The sequence below is a fragment of the Gadus chalcogrammus genome, chromosome 15 (genome assembly GCF_026213295.1).
Source record: "Gadus chalcogrammus isolate NIFS_2021 chromosome 15, NIFS_Gcha_1.0, whole genome shotgun sequence".
Classification (NCBI taxonomy): domain Eukaryota; kingdom Metazoa; phylum Chordata; class Actinopteri; order Gadiformes; family Gadidae; genus Gadus; species Gadus chalcogrammus.
In genome coordinates, this window is record NC_079426.1 from 16530791 (window position 1) to 16551219 (window position 20429).

A 20429-nucleotide genomic window follows, 5' to 3' on the forward strand; every position below is an offset into this window, starting at 1 on the left:
CCATATGAGAAAAATAGTGAGGCAATGCATAGAAATCTCTCCATCTCACAGCAGCGGCTACAATTTTACCACAGATTACCTGAGAGTATTCATGCACCATTATCTATAACGCTGTTTGACTGCTTCGAAAGGTAGAACTTTGAGTTTACTTGTCTGCGGCGCGACAGCATAACTCCCTGCAACTACCTTGAGGAGACTCTGAAGGTAAGGGATGATGAATTCAGTGAGGATAAGAAAAGAAAGAGTACAGAAGGACAGGCTTAGGGTGTACAGTGGTCAGAGAGCTTGACAGAAATACGTGGAGGTGCAAGAGCGAAGTGTAATAGCAGATAAAAGGAAACCATTGAGGGTGACGGAGACAAAAATAAGGGTGTCGATGAATGAGACGGGGCATGTGTGGTGTGTGTGTTCAACAGGGGTTATTTATATAACCACAGTAATGAAGCATCCATAATTTAGCCTTTTTAAAGTGCAAACAGCACTGGGCCTCCTTAGGCAGACAAGCACACGATGGGGGGGGGGGGGGGAGAGAGGAAGAGAAAGAGAAAGAGAGAAAGAGCGAGAGAGCAAGAGAGCGAAGGAGCGAGAGAGAGGGCGAAAGAGCGAGAAAAGCCGAGAGATCCCTCTCTTTCTTTCAATGTTATTTAAAGAAAAATTACAAGGAGAAAGACAGAAAAAGACAGAGAGAGAGAGACATGGTCAGACAGAAAGAAAGACAGAGAGAGAGAGAGGGCATGAAGGAACATGACAGAAGATTCTTAAACCCCAGGGCTGGCGCCAACGACTGCCAACCAGAACTAGTGTTTGACTGTGAATAAAAAAAAATAACGGGCTGCACCAAACTAACAGATGAACTCCAAGGCCAGCCCGACACCCCCACCAGCCGCTCACCCCAATTAACCATGGCTGTAGCGCTAAACCACGTGAGAAGACGCCCCCGTGATCGTCTCCATCGTCCTTGCTACCACGGAGGCTGTTGGCCCTTGCCTGGTAGCCCCGGCCTCCCACCAGGTCTCCGCACTGGACGGCTGCCTGAACCCCCTCTGGGCCTCGCCATGGTAACAGGCCCCGCACCGCGGAGCAGGGGGCCAGTGGATCCAACCCAAAGTGTCAGTTCCTTTTAAACGATCACAAAAGACCACCAACCTGAAGCCCAGCGCCCCCTCTGCTGATATGAAGCTCTTGCAGCAGTCGATTCTGATTGGCCAGCTGAATTTGTTTTTTTGTTATATTCAAGGCATTTAGCAGATGCTCTTGTCCAAAGGGACTTGCAACCATTCACACACCGACAGCGGGTCAACCACTCACGGTGACAGCCAGCTCGTCGGGAGCAGTAAGGGTTAGGTGTCTTGCTCAGGGACACCTCGACACTCAGCTAATAGGAGCCGGGGATCGATCTAGCAAACTTTCGGTTACAAGTCAACCCGCTCTACCTCCTGAGAGTACTGAATACTGAATGCCATGAGAGCAATGATAAGATAGACCACCTAGTATGTGTTGTGTTTGGTGCTGCTGTCCCCCCGAGTTTGACGCTCCCAAGAAACGTAAGAATTGTGGTCTATTTCCACATCGCAATGTAGGGCTCTGGCCAGGGGACTGTAATAAATGTCTTGTTTGACTTATTAATCACTAATTTTAATGTAATGCTATTAATAAAAAAAAATAGTGTATCTGAATCTTCTTGACCTACAAGGCATTGTGGATGTTGAGACAAGTATCACATCCAAGAGGCAGGGACAGTGTTCTAGGGGAAGGGTAGATTGTTCAATCCCTTGATTACCACAAGTAGTAAGGTTTGGGGTGCTCATGAGCAAGACACCTAGCCCCTCAACGCTACCAATGAGATGGATGTTAACATCTATGGCTGACGCGCATGAAATATAAATACAAATATTTTGCTGTAGCCAACTACCAGGCTCTATATATAATGCAGATTATGTGCTTCTCATTTGACCTGTCTAATCTATTTATCTCTGATAGAATAGTTTTGTCCATATGATTGCTGAGAACCTTCTCGCCAGCCAGTGTAGTCATAGGACTTTATACATAGACGCCACATTGACTGCTGAGACGCTTTGCAGCCATACATCAACGTCGCCCCCATATGAGAGACCAAGACTGGCCTCTAATACATGTAAACGGGGAAGCTGCAGTTTTTCGGAGTAAATAGCACCACAAAGTTGACACTTCTCAACCAATTTCAATGAGTAAAATTCATACTCCTAGTAAATCAAATTATATATATTTGATACTTTTTTCACTATTCACTCCACGCAGATCATAAATCATAGAAGAAAAAGACTCCGTTGGGAAATGCAAGCGCAATATCCTTTCATCCAGATAAACTGCAGTTCTGCCGTTAACAGTCTCAGTCTGATTTGCTTACAGGCCGGATTTGTTTACAGGCCAGCCTTTGCCTCTTAAACATGGGAGACGACGTTGACGGTACGACCCAAATACCAAGGAGGCGTCCATGTATACAGGTCTATGAGCTTAGATGTCCCAAGGCGCAGGGCATTAGCATCACCACGGCCCCTCGTTCTGTGCCATCCAACATCTGATTGAACACCAACACACGCCCGGCAACCTCCAACTGATTCCCACTGACATGTTTATTTATATGCACGCCTCTCTCTAGGGGAACGAGCCAGGCTGGAATGGTGACGATTGGCCAGGTGGGGAAGTAGATGAAGCAAAGGGAAGAACAGGACCTGGAGAAGCCGAGACGCATGCATCCACCACACTGCTGGAGACCAGGATGGGAGCTAAGGGATGACCGATGCATGGTAATCGGCAGAGGAAGACAACAAGCAAAGGGAGTAGGGGAGAGCAGGGTGGGGGGTAGGATGGATGTTGGCTGGACGGACGGACAGAGGAAGAGACAGACACACAGGGTGGGGTGTGTGTGGGCTCCAGGCGGCGAGTTCCACGTATTTGACTTATTGATTATGTGTGAAATTCAATCCGCGGGAAGGGAGCTGAGAGGTGTGTGGAGATGGGTTATTTATAGCGGCCCAGTGGCTCTGCCCGCCTCCATGCTGGGAATTCTCCTTTGATCGATGCCGGAGCCCTCGGCGCTACGCTCCCGTCCGGACATTACCTCATCGTCATTCTGACAGCGCAATGTAACACTGGCATAAACATATTACACTGGAGAAGTGTGTGTGCGAGGGAAACGGAGGAATGTCATCGTTGCTCAATATCCTATTTTTATTGAGCGTGCGACAGAGCAAGAGAAAGAGGGAAAGAGAGAGAGAGAGAATGACCACTCAATGTTCACAGGGGACCTTTCAAACATTTCCTTTTCTCATCTCTGACATTGCAAATGAAAGAACCAAAATCCACCATGTTTTGTCTGCGAGATAGCAGATTGTTTTTTACGCTCAGTGACAGACTTGCATTGTGTTGTTCTGTAAATGACATTGTTTTAACAAGATCCGTGCCTGTTTTGAAAAGCATGAACCATCCTGTCGTAGTCCGATATTCCACCCAGCCACACAATATCGATTTTATTACATCATAATACGTCATTCACCTTAGTTGGATTCATAAACCAGTATGGTTTTTTTTCCAGGACCGATATAGAGTATAGTACTTTATAATGGGATCAAGGGAAACCGGAGCAGTGTCTTACCTAGACCCAACAGGTCGACAGACGGCTCGGCTCTCTTCTTAGGGCTGGCCCGCGACTCAGACTGCAGCTCCACCCTCTTCTATAAGGAAAAAGGAGAATCAAAGATTAAAAAGGGTTAAAACACAGCTCAACCCAGCCAACGCTGCCAACAAATGCCCTTGCCCCTCCCCCATGCTTCCGGAGGCCTGATCGATGGATTGCATCAGTTCCCTCACGGTCCAATCTCATGCTATGAAAACAATTACCGGCCTATGCGACTCATCCAGGAGACGCCGGCCACGCACCGACGCTGCCCCGGCCGCCCTCAACTCACTGCACCACCGTCACGGCTCGGCGGGCCACTAAGGCACGACTAGAGGGCAATCATCTTCTGTGCATGGGTGCGCGTGTGTGCGCGCGTGTGTGTGTGTAAGGGCGGGGGGGATGGTATGCGTGTTGTATGTGACATCTCATGGCGCTCGGATGGAACTTCATTCAATGCATCGCGACACACTGATGCAGCCGCAGTGGATGATTCTCAGAGCGAGGAGAGGCAAAGACAAAAGGAAGAGAGAGAGAGCGAGAGGGAGGGACGGAGAGAGACGGGGACGGCAGAGAGGGAGAGATGCACAGCTATGTTTAAAAGGTCACTCTGTCCAAATGACTTATGTTCAATGTCCCTCTGGAGTGATTGGGACTGACTCGGGCAAGACGCGCGCTGGCAAGGAAACAATGACAGACTAGACTGGTGGAGGTGGCGTTGGCGGTGTGCAAACTCCCCACCGATTCCACCACCCAGGGGAGGGTTCTCCCACAAAGAATCCTGGCCAACAGCTGGCTGTGATATGCTGTCAAGGTAAATTGTGGTGGAAGGAGGAGAAGTCATATGAAGACGTTTGATTGGTGCAGCCAGTGATCAATAACACCGCTCCCGACTGAGGGTGAACAGGAGGATCAACGGATGATGGAAAGCTGTGTGTGTGTGTGTGTGTGTGTGTGTGTGTGTGTGTGTGTGTGTGTGTGTGTGTGTGTGTGTGTGTGTGTGTGTGTGTGTGTGTGTGTGTGTGTGTGTACAGTCTTAATAACCACAGTAAATCAACAGCCATGGTTAGGTTACAGAATCCAAACCTACTGCTTTGTGCCAGGGCTAAATCCAAACATACATGCTCCCCCGAATCACTGTCAATACTGGGCTGTTGACGCAGGGCAACAGCTCACACATACACACACAAACACACACACACTTACATACCAAGGGAGATGGGGAGAGTGCCGCACGAGATGGACATAATGCTCTCAAATGCTAACAGAAACAATGAAGGAAAAAAAAAAAAGGGACTTAGGAGAAAGGCCCATCTGCTTTGGCGTTGCTTGCTTTGGCAAACATTAATTAATCAGGTCCAGCTTGTCATTGAAGAAGACGGAGGGAGACAAATAAGAGACTTCAAACCCTCTCTCAAGTCTCGGGAGAATTCACAGACGCACAGTTTTGTATGTTGATATATATGTGTGTGTGCACAGGCACGTAGAAAACCTCCTACTGCATGCCAATGAACCGGGAAGCAATCTCAGTCAATAAACACGCACCCACGTATACATCAGCCCACACCTGCAACCACCTCCCCTCCCCTCCTCTATCTTCCCCATAAAGCAGTGACCCGTGGGGGGGCTGCTACCAGCAGGAGGTGAGCGCAGAGAAAGCGGCTCGCACCACGATTTGACGCAGCACAGCCCACACCGCCGTCCTCCCGTTCGACACACACAGATGCATAATGAGAGAGAGCGATAGGGAGAGAGAAAGGAGAAGAAACAGAGTGGTAAATGGCCCGTCCTCGGAGAGAAGACAAAGGGAGATAACGGATACAAACAAGACAAATATCCATGCACGCCAAAACACCGGTGCTATTGAGACACAGTATATGCTTCTATAGGACATTGTGTCTGCCTCCTCACAATGTTGTAAGGCGAGGGGAGGAGAAGAGAGAGGGAGAGGAGAGACAGAGAGGATGGAGGAGATAACCACTGAGGGTTCGTGGGAGGACACGCAGCCGACAAAAGAAGAACAGGCGAAGAAGCAGGACTTGGAAGTGCAGGAGACGCCACTGATGACAACAGATTAACAGACAAAGAATGTCAGCCACACAAGTACCGGTAGATAGCATTGGCTCTACAAAATTAATTCAAGATAGAAATAGCGATCGAGAAAAAACAAAGGAGGTGGATAGATGGGTTGGGTACTTTGATGACTTTATTTACAGTATACTCCTGGGCGTAGCTATGCTAAGACATCACAGACATTACAGTTACAGCAGTAGTGGGTGGGGTCATACTTGAATCTTCGTTTGATTATTTTAGTTTCACTTTCATTTTCCAAGCCATAAGCAGAATAAAATGAAACCAGGGCGAATGCCAGCTGGATCTATCCAAGGACATGATTTCACGCATAGATAACTATAGAAAGTAAGAGGGATCGCAAACTATTCAATCTAAGCCACCAGACAAATACTGACAATCCTCCACACTTTAGTCTGAGGATTGTGGAACTTATTTTATATTTCTGTTTAGTTGTAATAAGCTCCTCTGTTGGTGTTTCACCCAGCAGTTTCTGTGTCCCCGTTTAAAGACGGTGTGCAATGTGAGCAACATGCTTTACTCTGTTGTAGAAATCAATACGGTTTTATCCACTGAGAACCAAAATAATGGTGCGCTCCCACGTCCAGCGCGGCCTCACCGTCCTCCACCAGCATGACAATGGGGACTGTTTTGAATAACGGAGATCAGAAGGGGCGTCCCGGAAAAGGGTTTAATGGCCGAATGGGAATAATGGAGACGGAGCACACCACGAGAATAAAAGGCTATTACAAAGGCTGAATAATGGCCGGTGGTCAGCACAATACAAGGTGCTGACTGCTAGGTGCTGCCTCCTAATATTTTTTTGTGAAATTAACATCTATCTTAAAGTGGGTGCACTGAAGTGTCCCAAGTCTGAACTCGCACGTGTGTTGCATCTCGACTAGCGTCTCCAACCTATGAGCATCATGAGAAGCCTCATGGTGGTACGTGGTTTGTGTAATAATGATATCAAATGAGTCATCTGTCCTTTATCTGTCGCATTAATATGTTCAGATTGGAAAAACGTTACAATTTCATCATACAAATCAATATTTTTATTTTTAACATCATTTCAGGACACATCGGTGCTTGCACACCAAAATTGCAAACCACTCAAGGAGTTCTCAGCATATTACTACCGTTGTGACAAAGGAACAGAAGGCATTCATCCAAACGGTCCACACACACATTTAGAAAGACATAGTCGCCCGTATGTGTAATCGGTTTAAGAAATAGCCTGTTGTGAAACCAATTAATTTGCTATGTCTACCCTGTCAGAAAAAACAACCTCTGTCATCATGATAACAGCTCTCCAATGATGCTGGAACAGCAAGGGGGAGGTAAAACACTCATTGAGAGGATTGCATGCGGCCCGAATCCTTTGTTAACGCCAGACCAACATGAACACCGCCGCAGAAAAATACAGTGTTCTCTAATATTAGATGTAACCAAGTGTCACTGGGTGTATGGACCTTTTATAAAGCCATATAAGGCACGCACTGTTGGGTTTTTAAATTATAAATACTCCAGGCATCAGCGATGGAACTACCAATAGGATTAACTGTTGAAGTGAACACAGCAGAATTCATAGTACACCATAAAGTTTATAGAGTATATGTATGTCGAAGCATTCGCACTGGGTTAAATAATCACGGGTTTACTTAAGTAAATTCAAAATGACATACATACTTATTGCATATACTATATAAGACACAAAATACTTCGCTAGTCCTCTAGCTATGAAGTAAGGGGGAAGAAAATTGGGTGGTAACGTTAGCATCAGCAGCACTAGCATAAACGGCGACGTGATTAGCATCATTAGCCTTGGTGGCAGAGCCGCTGTTTGGCAGAACGGTGAACTTGTGGCCTTGCGGTGGGTGAGGCTGACAGCTGCCTTATTAACGCTGCGTGAGAGAGGGCGAGAGGAACAACTGCAGCAGAAGACAGACTACCCGCAAGAGTGGAGGAGGACGAGGAGGAGAGGAGGGAGGAGGTGGGCGGGTGGGGGAGGAGAGGAGGTGGGTGGGTTGGGGAGGAGGAGGTGGAATTGGGTCAGAAGGGAAGAGCGAATGAAGAAAGTAAGGTGAGAATTGCTTGTGTAGGAAGTGAAGAGATGTGCGAGTGGGGATGATAAACAAAGACTTTGTTGGGGCTGCTGTGAATTGAAACGACAAGGGTGTTAGGGAGGGGAAAATGACAAGAGGACCGAGGAAGGACATCAAATAACATAAATGGAAAGATGAGAAAAAAGAATGGCTGGACAAAAATAGGCCTAGGATTAGAGAGAAAATGAAATAAAAATTGTTGCTTGAAATGGAGGTGAGGTTAGAGGCGGCTCTCTTTCTATGTCCGTGTGCGTGCGATGGTGCGTGTGTGCGTTCGGCGTGCGTGCGTGCGAGCGTGCGTGCGATAAATACCACCATATCCATATCACAAATCAACAGGCTCAACTTAGATCAACTTCTAAGCGTGTGTGTGTCAGTAAATCAGTGGCTGCTGCAGTTCTGCACTATTCAACACGGTCACAAAGTACAGCTCCCACACACATATGATCATGGGTTGCATACGCACACAGGTACTGCCGCAGGGAGATCTTAGGCTGTCACACAGATGCATCTTCTTCATTGAGGTGCAGTTATCTGACAGGTAAGGACACCTCACAGCCTGCTTAGAACCCCATACACACACACACGACTTTGATTTTTTTATGTATAGTGTATTTAACAACTGACACACAGAAGCACACAAGCATGCCATTAGGCACGCACACACACACACACACACACACGTTGATTAGTGAAAGGGAGCACCTAGGAAAACGAATCTAAGCAACTCCTCCAGAACTATACTGCCCAGGGCACAAGCAGACCTATACAATGTAGGATTATTTGGTGACACATAAACTAAGCATACAGAGGCAGGTACAAGTACATCCAAGGCACACATTTTAACCGCCCCCCCCCCACACACACACACACACACACACACACACACACACACACACACACACACACACATCCCCCCCCCCCCCACACACACACACACACACACACACACACAAGAGAGAGAGAACGCTAGAATTTGCGTGTTTGTTTATCGTGTTTCAATACGCTTTCAAGACAAATTGCCAGCAGGTACCATCGGGCGCTTAACTGAACTGAATCCCAGACCAAGTGCTGCTTTAATTGTGGGCCAGCTCCATTAGTGAGAAGGTACATGGAAAATGAAAGCTCAATTAAGGCTTCCCATTACTATACTATTGAAAGATCCATTCTATGCACACAGAAATGATACAGAAAAGCAGACAGAGCGAGAGGCTTGGATGCTGTTTATGTTTCCAGAAGCAGCACCAGGCTGTGATCGGGGTGATGATGCCAGTGAGCAATTATTGAAACATCAGTACAACGATGCCTGTGGAATTGATTGGAGTTGATTCAGCTCACGCACAAGATGGCGTTTGTAGAGATGAAATGCCAAACCCATCTATGATCTCCAGTGTAGAGATGCTAGGCTGAAGAAGATGACCAACTCAGTGTTCTCTATGGAGGCAAAGTCTGTTTGAGTCAGTTTCCCGGATGGTAGGGAATCAAAGAGGAAGCTTGAGGCCAGAATGCTCTCTCCCACTCTCAGTCAGAGCATAGTGCTTCATTATGGAGACACACTGCATTTGATAACACGCATACACAACCACATCCACAACTTCTGGCGTTCAGAAAATCAAAATTTTATATAAAAATTATTATACAGCGAGAGCAGATGCATCCATGACCTCATTACCAAATTATTTCTCACTGCGTAACCGTGACACTCACGAAAACCCCGACTCTTTGTTCTCAACCACAGCCCGTCCGCCCACGTTAGTGTACAGCAAGAGGTCTTCTATTATTAAGGAAAACAACAACAAAGTGCATGCAGCCTATTCCCAGCCAGCATCCTTGGCGAGGCGCTGGGCTGGTCTGAGCCCAAATTAACTCCACTTTAGTGTTTTCATTTTGGCTCTCTGCGGAACCATTGCAGAAATGGTGTACAGAAGGGGTATTTGCATATCGAGTAGGAAAACAACATGCAAGGTCATTGAAGACGTGTGTTAATGCCAGCGCAGACAGAGACGTGTGGCAGGAGCAACATGGATCTAGAGGATACAGGCGTCGAGCGGGGTCTCCTGTTTGTTTGCCGAGCGTAATTGGATTTCACATCGGGTCGCATGATTTATTTGATTTATTTGTTTGTTTTTAATGCCGCTCTCCTGAACCGCGTGAACTTTATATTCCATAAGGCTTCGTACACAAGTATATGTTTTTGTGAAATCCTAGTATTGTCTCAGGTTTTCGGCCTCCTATCCGTGCCAATATGGTGTTTGGTAAACTCGTCCCGGGTGGACATGTCTTTAAATTTTGTTGTCCGTGTAGTCTTACAGACAACAAACTGAGGTTCTGCAAAAACGATGACATCCTGAATAGAACTGGGTAAAAGAATCGATTTAATCGATTTCATAAAAGTTTTGCAACATTGATTCATAGGGCATGAGATCGATTTTTTTATTGATATACATATACACACACACACACACACACACACACATATATATATATATATTATATATTTCAGTTTTGTTACCATTATTATTATTTTTGCACTTTAATAAACAATGCCTTAATGCAATTTGTAGTGATGGAATGTTGTAGTTCAAGTACACTTTCACTTGCAATTCCTTTCTAAATTCATAATTGCACTTATAAGACCTGAGACAGTTCCGCAGCTCAAGTTTAAACTGTCCAATTTACAAGTTTGCACTTAAAAATAAAGTACACTTGTATTTTGTAACACAGTTGAGACATTTTCATTAGTTAAGAGCAGATTGAATTGAATCATGATTAATCGATTCAGAACCTTCTGAATCGAAATCGAATCGATTTAGGAAATTGGCCAATAATCCTGACCACGATTTAAAGAGGTAAATTGTTGTTTCACAAATTGTGCATGCATTACAAACCAACAAACAATGGCCCATACCAGTGTGTTTACGTTTGGCTAGTACCTGGGAGATAAATTACACTTTTTTCAAATCAACAAATCGCTCCTTGAGCATTACAACACCATGTTGTGTTGTTGTTGTATTCGCCGCTAACAGAGAAAACCCATCAATTCCCACGCGCCTAATGCTTTTCTGTGGTTGTTAGACCGTGTCCTCAGACTCCTCAGCTAAATGGGTATTTGATGAGGAAAAAACGTGGTCTAAGTGGAAGGTGTGTGTGTCTTTGCCAGAAAATTTCCCCTAGTGGTGTGCGTGTGTGAGTGCATGCATCGACGAAATGTGAACATACGTTGGATCACAGGTGTCTCTATGTGCTCGAGTGCAGATTTGCTCGCATGCAAAACATCCCATTAAGTGCAAATGTGTTGGTGTGGCAAAGATTGATTAGACATGCTGCAGGAGGAATCGGAGACCGTAACTGTGTATTTAGCTCTTAGAGACATGTCCACACCGTCTTCGTTCCCCCAAACGTTTAACCATTGTGTGCATGTCCCAACACTTCCTACCGCCCTACTCCCATCAACCGCACTTCTGGACAGACTAAAGAGTACCCCTGCCCCCTTCTCCCCCACCCCTTCTCTCTCTACATCCCTTCAGAGCCACAGATCCTAATTAACGGCCATCCAAACCTCTCCAGTAATAACTTTTGCCATTAGAAAAAAAGCAAGCCGGATTATGGTTTCACATCAGTTCCGTCTGTATGAAATGTAATGTGTGTCTCCCCGGTTAGGCTACATTGGAGCTCTTTTGAGCTGGGGGGAAATTGGAAAAATATACTAGAAAATCCACACAGAGGAAGCAGACAGCAGGCAGAAATGGGCCGACAGGAGAACAAATCCAAGCAGAGGCAGAAAGTACGGGAAACGGCGGAGTTGGGGTTGTTTCGGGGAGCCACCATCGATCCAACGCTACTAAAGGAAGAGGGCAGTCTTAATGATGTCCACTCTGGCCCGACGTGCTAAACCGCTCAAAGACAAAGAGCTAAGATCAAAAAACATTTTTACATAATTAACCTCATATTCATAACTAATGGGAAGATCTCATGGATTTGACAAAGCTTTTGTTGCCATGCCATCAGCCAGGAAGAGGAGGAAGGAATGGAATGGGACGAGCGACCATTCCTCAACCCCCACGACATATACAGTTTACAGCAGGTAGACAGCTTATCTTTCTCATGATGCATGTCGCCAACCCGCCGGTTGTCAAGCATTTATTTTTCATAGCAGGCATATCGGCGTCGCAGCAGAACATTGGCTGCACCATCATTGCAGAGGTGTGCGTGCTTGTGTTTGTGTGCGTGTTTTCCTGAGAAAACAGGATGAGCAGAATCCTTCCCTGCAGCAGGGCTGATCCAGAGAATTGATTGGTCTCCCCAGGTGTAATGATTCTCTGACTGCCAGACCAAAAGCCTGCTATATGAAATGAATGTCTTGGTGTGTGTTTAATGATGTATTATGTATATTTATATGTACATGAGTGTGCATTGGTGTCTATGTGCGTGTGTGTGTGTTCTAGGTGAGTCCTATTAGTCCCGGGATGGCACTCCTCAGGGTGCCCTTCACACAATCTGCACAGAATAACACCAATCGACCGGATATACAGCTTGACTGTGTGCGTGTGTGTGTGCGTGCGCATGCGTGTAATCCAATCTAGGAAACATCCGAGAGCCCAACTCGGTCCAGATGTACACACTCCTGCAAAATCCCTAATGAAAACACACACGTTGCTCTCGAGCACAAGGGGGTTGCCCGTGTTTTCGATGCAGTGTGCGGCTCTTGTTCTCATTGATAATTTATTCATGGGCTGAGAGGAAAGACAACATGCAGGCATTCCGATGGGACGTTGATTAACTGGAGGGAGGGGAAGAGAGCGAGAGAGGGAGCGCAAGAGCAAGAGCGAGAGAGACACACACAGGCAGAGATCCAGAGGACAGATCGACGCTGATGGAGGTTAAGGGAGACAGTGATAACAGAGCAGTGGAAGAAAGACATGGGGGGAAGGTGAGAGAGGAACAGAGATACATAATCGGAAGGGAGGGAGAGAAAGATGGAGAGGGAATACGAAGGGGGAGATCTGGAGGGGGGATCCACTGATGGAGGTTCCGGGAGAAAGTGGGAACGGCAGCGGAAGAAAGACTTGGGGAGGAGAGAGTGAGAGCGAGAGAGAGGCGGAGCGAAGTAATTTGCGAGGAAGAAATGCACCTGTGTGCCACTGTGCGATGATGTGTTCCACTGCTGGCCGTCGAAAGTCAAGTACACTCTCTTCTCTCCTCCTGCTGGAGTCTAGTCTCATCTGTCCTCTCCTTTTAAACTAGTGTCCTCTGTCGTTTGACACTAGTGTCCTCTACTCTTTATTTACACTAGTGCCCTCTGTCCACCATCTTTACACTAGTGTCCTCAGTCTTTATACTAGTGTCCTCTCTTTACATTAGTGTCCTGTGTCCTCTCATTTTACAATAGTGTCCTCCGTCTTTATACTAGTGTCCTCCGTCTTTATACTAGTGTCCTCCGTCTTTATACTAGTGTCCTCTCTCTTTACATTAGTGTCCTGTGTCCTCTCATTTTACAATAGTGTCCTCCGTCTTTATACTAGTGTCCTGTGTCCTCTCATTTTACAATAGTGTCTCCTCTCTATTTACACTGGTGCCCTCTGTCCTCTCTTTTTACAATAGTGTCCTCTGTCTTTATACTACTGTCCTCTTTTTACACTAGTTTCTCCTCTCTATTTAAACTAGTGTCCTCCCCTCTCTCTTGACACTAGTGTCCTCTGTCCTCTTTTGACACTAGTGACCTCGGTCCTCTCCTCTATACCCTATTGCCCTCTGTCCTCTCTCTATACAGTCGTGTCCTCAGTCTGTCCTCTCCCCCATATCCTAGTGTCCTCTCCTTTTCACACTAATTTCCTGTCTCCTCTGTTTGTTCACTGTCCTCTCCTCTCTACCCAAGTGTCCTCTCTCCTCTCATCCATATCCTAGTGTCCCCTCTCCTCTCTACCCTAATGTCTCCTCTCCTCATTACCCTAGTGTCTCCTCTCTTCTCTTTCCTAATATCTCCTCTCCTATCTTCCCTACCCTAGTGTCTCCCCTATTCTCTTCTCTACCATAGTGTCTCCTCTCCTCTCTGCCCTGGTACCGTCCCTCCCCTCCCCTCTACCCTAATATCTCCTCTCTTCTCTACCCAGTGTTTCCCACACATTGACGAGACTATGGCGCCCTGCCATAGTCTAATTTTGGCCGCCATAGTCTCTGCGTGCACATGAATTTATTTATTTTTTTATTTTTTTATTTATTTTGCTCAGACGAAGTTCGTGTCGCTCTCATTGGGATTGCATGAGAGCACGAAGTTCGGCTGTCTGCCTGCGACTGTGCCGAATAGCCTTCTGCAGCCGAATCCAAGTTGGCAATCCTTGAACTTTATTTAAATGAGAGTCTGGCGAATCGTGATGAAAGCCAATCAGTTTAGCGTGCGTGTGCTTACGTTGCAGAGGGTCTTGAGTTGTCTAAAAAATAGAGAGCGCGACATTCGGAATTTTGCATTAACGTATGAGCACTACCTTAACAGCATCCATGATCAGTAAGTTAACTAACTGTAAACATACGATGCTCACAGAGGTGATGCATTTTTAGATGCATACTGTTTGAGAACATAGAACTCTGTTTGACCTAGTGCACACGCAAACATAAAAACTGAGTTTCAGAGTTTTTAAAAATGATCGTTTCCCATGATAAAAACTCTGTTTTCGTGTAGCCTAAATGAAAGGGCAAAACGTATGAAAACATGTGTTTTCCCATTGTGTAAACGGGGGGTTTATACAAATGTATAGCCTATGAAACGATTGAGAAGGTGACATTTAGGCCACGCCATTGTGTTTAAATAGGTGTACACTGAAAAAAGGAGATTGGCCATCTGTTGTGTAGAATGTATATCTGCAGAAATATACGCCAAGAACGGCTAAAGATAATTCCATCATTTATTATTTCATCTGAATGCAACGTGAGCTGCAACAATAGTGCACCACAACTCAACAAATACAAAGTCCATAATCAATACCAAGGAATTAGTTCTTTGTTAGTGATAGTTTACTATTAGTAGGCAAACCACCGCGCATGTCCGGTTGAATGCCCCCCCCCCATAGTCTCCAAAATTTCTGTGGGAAACACTGCTACCCTAATAACTCCTCTCTCCTCTACCCTAATATCTCCTCTCTTCTCTATCCCAAGTGTCTCCTCTCCTCAACTCTCTAACCTAATGTCTCCCCTCCTCACTTCTCTACCCTAGCGCCTCCTCTCCTCACCTCTCTACCCTAATGTCTCCCCTCCTCTACCCTAGTTTCTCCTCTCTTACCCGGTGTCCTACCTCCTCTCCTCTATACCCTAATGACTCCTCTCCTCACTACCCTAGTGTCTTATCTCCTTTCCCTTTACTCTCCGTCCTCGGAAGTGAGGGAGAGATGGATGGAGGGGGAATATGAAGGGGGAGATCTGCGGAAATGATGGACTGATGGAGGTTGAGGGAGAAAGTAATTTGAAAGAAATGAATGCACCCATGTGCCACTGTGTGGTGATGCGTTCCACTGCTTGCAGTCGGGTCAGCTAAACTCTCTCCTCTCTTTTCACATATTTTCACTTTTTTATACACTATTGTCCTCCGTCTTTCCACTGGTCCTCTCCTTGTTTTAAACTAGTTTCCTCTATTTTAACACGTTTCTCTGACCACACTCCTCTCTTTTGACATTAGGGCTGCCTATTTTTTTTACCTTAATGTCCTCTCTCCTCTCCTTTTATACTAGCGCTCTCTCCTACTTATTTACCTCGGTGTCCTATCTCTTCTCTTTTTACACTATTTCTTCTCTTTTTACACTGCCCTCACTCCTCTTTTTACACCGTCCTTGGTGAGTCGCATTTACACGTCCTCCTTTTAAACAAGTAGCCTCTCTTTTTACACTATGGTCTATATTTTTAAACACTGTCCTCTCTCCTCTTTTTACACCGTCCTTGGTGAGTCGCATTTACACGTCAAACTGTGTTTGTGTGAAGCTCACAAAATGAACTCACGCAGTAACACACACACACACACACACACATACCTGATTCCAGCTTTCATCCCAGCTAGAGCTTAATTGGTGGCTACAGGCGCAAGAGAGAATGAAAGAGAAGTTTGAGAAGGTCGACAGGAAACAGAGTTGAGTACCAAGCCCCTAAATGGTACCCTGGCATGCATATAGATGTCCCACACCAACAAAGAGTGCAGTACACCAGAAGTAGGGACTGAAACAGAGCGAATGAGCAAGAGAGAAAATGAGCAAAACTGAGACAAAGAAGGAGCTCCTTAAAAGGGAAAGTGAATCCATTTTTTTTTCTTTTTTAAGTAAGAAAATCAGCGGTTTCAGGTGGCATTCACACTTTGATTAAAAATATATAAACTCGAAGATGGAGAGGAGGGAAGTGTAATAAGAGCAGTATTGTTTATGAAATGCGCAACACCCTGGCATTATACTACAGGTGTTCGCAAAGCCGAACCGTCTCTTGACAATCCACTGCTGCCCAGATTGAGCTATGCAGATGTGGTGACATCTGCATATACCCACACATCGTTAATTTAAATACTATAACAGTTTGACACACACATCCACATCCAATCACACCCCACTGCCGGTGTGCATTATAGTGACATCAAAGAGTTTACTAAAAGGCACCTCGACACAGCAAAAATAATGCCATTTTTATGTTTGGAACCGAGTTTTGGCGGTGACAAAAACATAAGATTTCACCCTAGTTTCGTTATCGTTCAGTAACAGTTAAAAAATGGCATAGATTACCATGTTGACAATCATACAAAGCATATTACCACTGGGTTTGGGTTCACTAACTTTAAACGTGGTAATATCTCTTATACGTCAGAGAGAGGGTCAAGCTTTTAGGACACTAGTATAACACCATGGTTTGACATGTTTGTAGATCTTTGGAGCTCTGGGTGGCAAGCAGTTGATTTTGATGTCCATATCCGAGAGAGGGTTAAGCTTCTCGGACATTTATAGTATAACGTCACTGTGGGAGTGTGGGTGGATGATAGCTGGATAAAGCAGCCTCCCCTGGCGGAGTCTGATTGGACTCTTGGACTGGGTGAGGCTGCACACCTGTCGCACATTGAGTAATCAGTGTGCACACGTTAAACCAGCCATCACCACACACACTCTGGAGATCTCCTGCATGGCAGTGGAGCACCCTTGCCATGTTCAGTATCAAACATTTGCAATAAACTTAATTTTTAACACCACCAGCCTGTGTCCCTGGTCTGGAGGACCAATAAGACGTGGAGTGTGGCAGCCGCCTACGTGGCGTGTAGTAGCATGGACGTTTGCTACAGTCATGGTGTTTGACGCATTTCATACACAACATCGCACATTATACTGTTCATACAAAACGACGGTACTGAAAGAGTATCCTAGGCCTCTGAATTCTAATTCTCCTAGTGTTTGAATTAATGCTGAAATAGGGGTTCACTTACTCTACGATTCAACTGTGCATGCGTGCATTGCTCGTGACCGTCTGTGTATGCATTTCTGCCAGTATTTAGCTCGTCCAAACACAGGGTTTATTGTCATTCTCTGCCCTATCACGTGCACACGTGCCGTCTGTGTGTGAGATACGCACTTGTTGGGCTGTTTGCTTTATGGTTGGTTTGTCATTACATAATTGATAGGGTTGGCGATGGGAATGGCAAGCAGCCATACCCATCGCCAAAAGGATAACATTTGAACCAATTTGGAGAAAGGTCACTTTCTCAGCTGGAGCTCGATCCATACTCGTGGAATAGGACACACCTCTCGACTCAGGAAAGTGGCCCATTATCGAAAGGAGGCCATAAAATCACAAGTTGGAGCACAGTTTTGTCGCTGCAATTGATCAAATTTTCTATTCTGGGGACCTCTATCCTGGTCTTATTACCCTCGACGGTGTTTGACCGCGTGTCCTCAGAAGGGCCGTAAAGCTTGGCCGGTGGCCAGAACTCGGCTGTATAAACCAGCAGTCGCTGCTGAGCTCAGGTGAGGGTCAGGGATGAGGCCGTGCCCTTGTGTCAAAGTTTCGGTGACCCTCTTCCAAAATGGTGTGGTGCGATCCGAATTGCCGTAGATATCTCAGGCCAGGCATCCTGGAGAGTGTGAGACAATCATTTTATTGTAACTCAACACCCTGCTAGGTGTTTGCAGGAGGAATACGGATAGGATAACAATCAAGGAAGTCTGCCGAATGTCTTCCCCCCCTGGGGTTGAGGGTATGCTTTGTTGTTTTAAGCCCCAAACATTTCACAGGCTCAGAAATGGGCCTGTGGAGCATTTGCAGCTGTAGCGGTGATAAATGTCTGTACACATTTACCAAAAGCTGAAGATATGACAACCTCATGCAACCAAAGACACCCTTGCAGCAGACGGGGTGAAACGCAAAAATAGTGAACGCACACAAACAAACCACAATTTGAAATCACTAAGCTAGTAAAGTAAATGCATTAATAAGTAAATAACAAAATTCTCATTAAACATTAAAGTCACAGTGTGTAAGATTGCCCCCCTCTACAGTAGGGTGGGAGACATTCAAAAACAGTGCTCTGTCCACTCTCACTGGCTTTGCAACTGTGTGAACTAGTGTAGCTCGGCTGGAATCAGCATTTTGTATTTGAGCCATACATCAGTTATGGGAAGTGATTTTGTTGATAACAATATTGAAACCACGATAGATTAGCATTGACTGAAGCTTAAAATGACCTGGACATATCTGCAAACTCTTTGAAAAGTAATGCATTTAAACTCTGATCTCACTTGACAAGCTAGGAGTATAATAATTAATTGCTAATATTTAAATACCACTTGACAGAACATGACTTATATTACTTAACATCAAGCTCCTGAGCAAACATGGCTGCGGTTATTTTAATTTTCAATCTGAACGGATCCTCCAAACAACCCTTCACAACATCCCATAATGACATACATTTCCTGAATCTGCATGCGACAAACTCCATTTCCAGACAAGTTGCTCCATTCTTCCATGACCTATACAGAATCTTAATCGCTCCATTATCTCTTGACTTTTCCAGGAATGCAAAACAAGATCAGAATGTCAGATATTTTCTAGTTCTCTTTGGAAGAATTGTCAACGATATTCGCTGTTCTCATAGTGAAAATCTTATTATGTTCATATTTGGCAAGGCACAAGAGGAAATGTTGACGTATAAACTGCGGACATAGCCTTCTTTCTGTAGTTGCCAAATGACAGCTGATAAACCCTGCTAAAAAACAATTCCAACAAATTCTTATATCTTCAAAAAGCCACATGAGAGAGAGAGAAACATCAAGAGAAAACATTTCAATGAAAATCATTGTCGCATTCAACTTTTTGCCTGGGTATTTAGCGGTTTACAAAATTCAATCAAACCCGATTCCGTATCAAATCACACCAATACAATTTCAAAGTCAAAAGGCAAATGGGTTTGGTTTTGTTGGTGCAATTGGATGTTTTTTAATGGGATACACACAACTATGGCTCCTTAATATTTGCAAACGTCCATCTTGATGGCATACACAATGCGTTCAAGAAACATGATGACCTTAATAATCCACAAGGGGACTTCTAGTGGAACCCAGGTACCTGACAGTGCGTCTGGATGGGTTCACTTATGGCACTAAAATGTAGTTCAATGTTTGGCGTGCAATTGAATGGACTGGCATGGGACATAAACAGCATGCAGTGAACGATTCAGAGGCACTGCTGTGAAGGTAAATTGCTCTAAAGTGCATCTGCTGTAGACACATTTAATATCGAAGGCGTTATCAAGGCAATTGCTTTGCAGAATAACTTGATCTCAATTGACACAATTCAACATGTACCACTGGGTTCAAGAGTAAAGGAAAACTCAGCTCAAATATAAATTGAGCTCTAGAGATTTAATTATGATAACATAGTGTTTGCAAATGTTCAAATATCAGACATCTGCCAAGCATGTTTGCATGTTAAAAGGCCACCATCACACATCCACCTAGTATAATCCTATATCCAATTACCAATTTATTTGATAGACTCAAGACTTTGATTATAATAATGTTTTGCCAAATAGTGAATATACAATATTGTTTACCTTATGGGTGAATCATTGCCAAGGGGAGGTTGTTGGCAGTTGGTAGCATATTTACAAAACCACTGCAGGCCAATATGCTCAGTGGTTATCCTTTGTTAATAAACACTCCCATACAATTATCCCCTTGGGTCCAATATGCATTCTATAGAGGAAACCCATCCCAGAGTTTTAGTGTTGCAGATTAGAGGCACACTAAATGCTTTCATCTTGCTTCATTCAATGGAATTAAATACACCCTGTTGATCAATTATGTATAATATATTACATATAATATACAGCTATGACAGACTTCTAGTTGTATGCATGCATTGTTACACACATACACACACAGCCCCGAAGCAGACTGTTTGATAAATGAGGACCTATACTCAAGCCTTAAAATGATTTATGGTGCAGAGCTATGCGACCAGATTCTATATCTAAATACAGCTGGTTGAGGAGACTTTTGTTCTCTGTGGTTTTTATTACCATCCATTACAGAGGCATCACACTTTGGCTTGAAAATGCCTTTGACTCAATCTTTGTCTAGATCTCTCCG

The 20429-nt window shown here is 44.9% G+C and overlaps 1 protein-coding gene across 4 annotated transcripts in view; it reads right to left on the reverse strand.

Annotated features, from left to right (window-relative positions):
• Positions 1-20429, reverse strand: part of LOC130404789 (stromal membrane-associated protein 1-like) — a 75754-nt gene that overhangs the window by 17983 nt on the left and 37342 nt on the right. For all 4 annotated transcript variants that reach the window (XM_056609689.1, XM_056609690.1, XM_056609688.1 and 1 more), the window contains one exon: positions 3635-3713. In XM_056609689.1, the coding sequence (XP_056465664.1) occupies positions 3635-3713 (79 nt within the window). The remainder of the gene's footprint in view (positions 1-3634; positions 3714-20429) is intronic.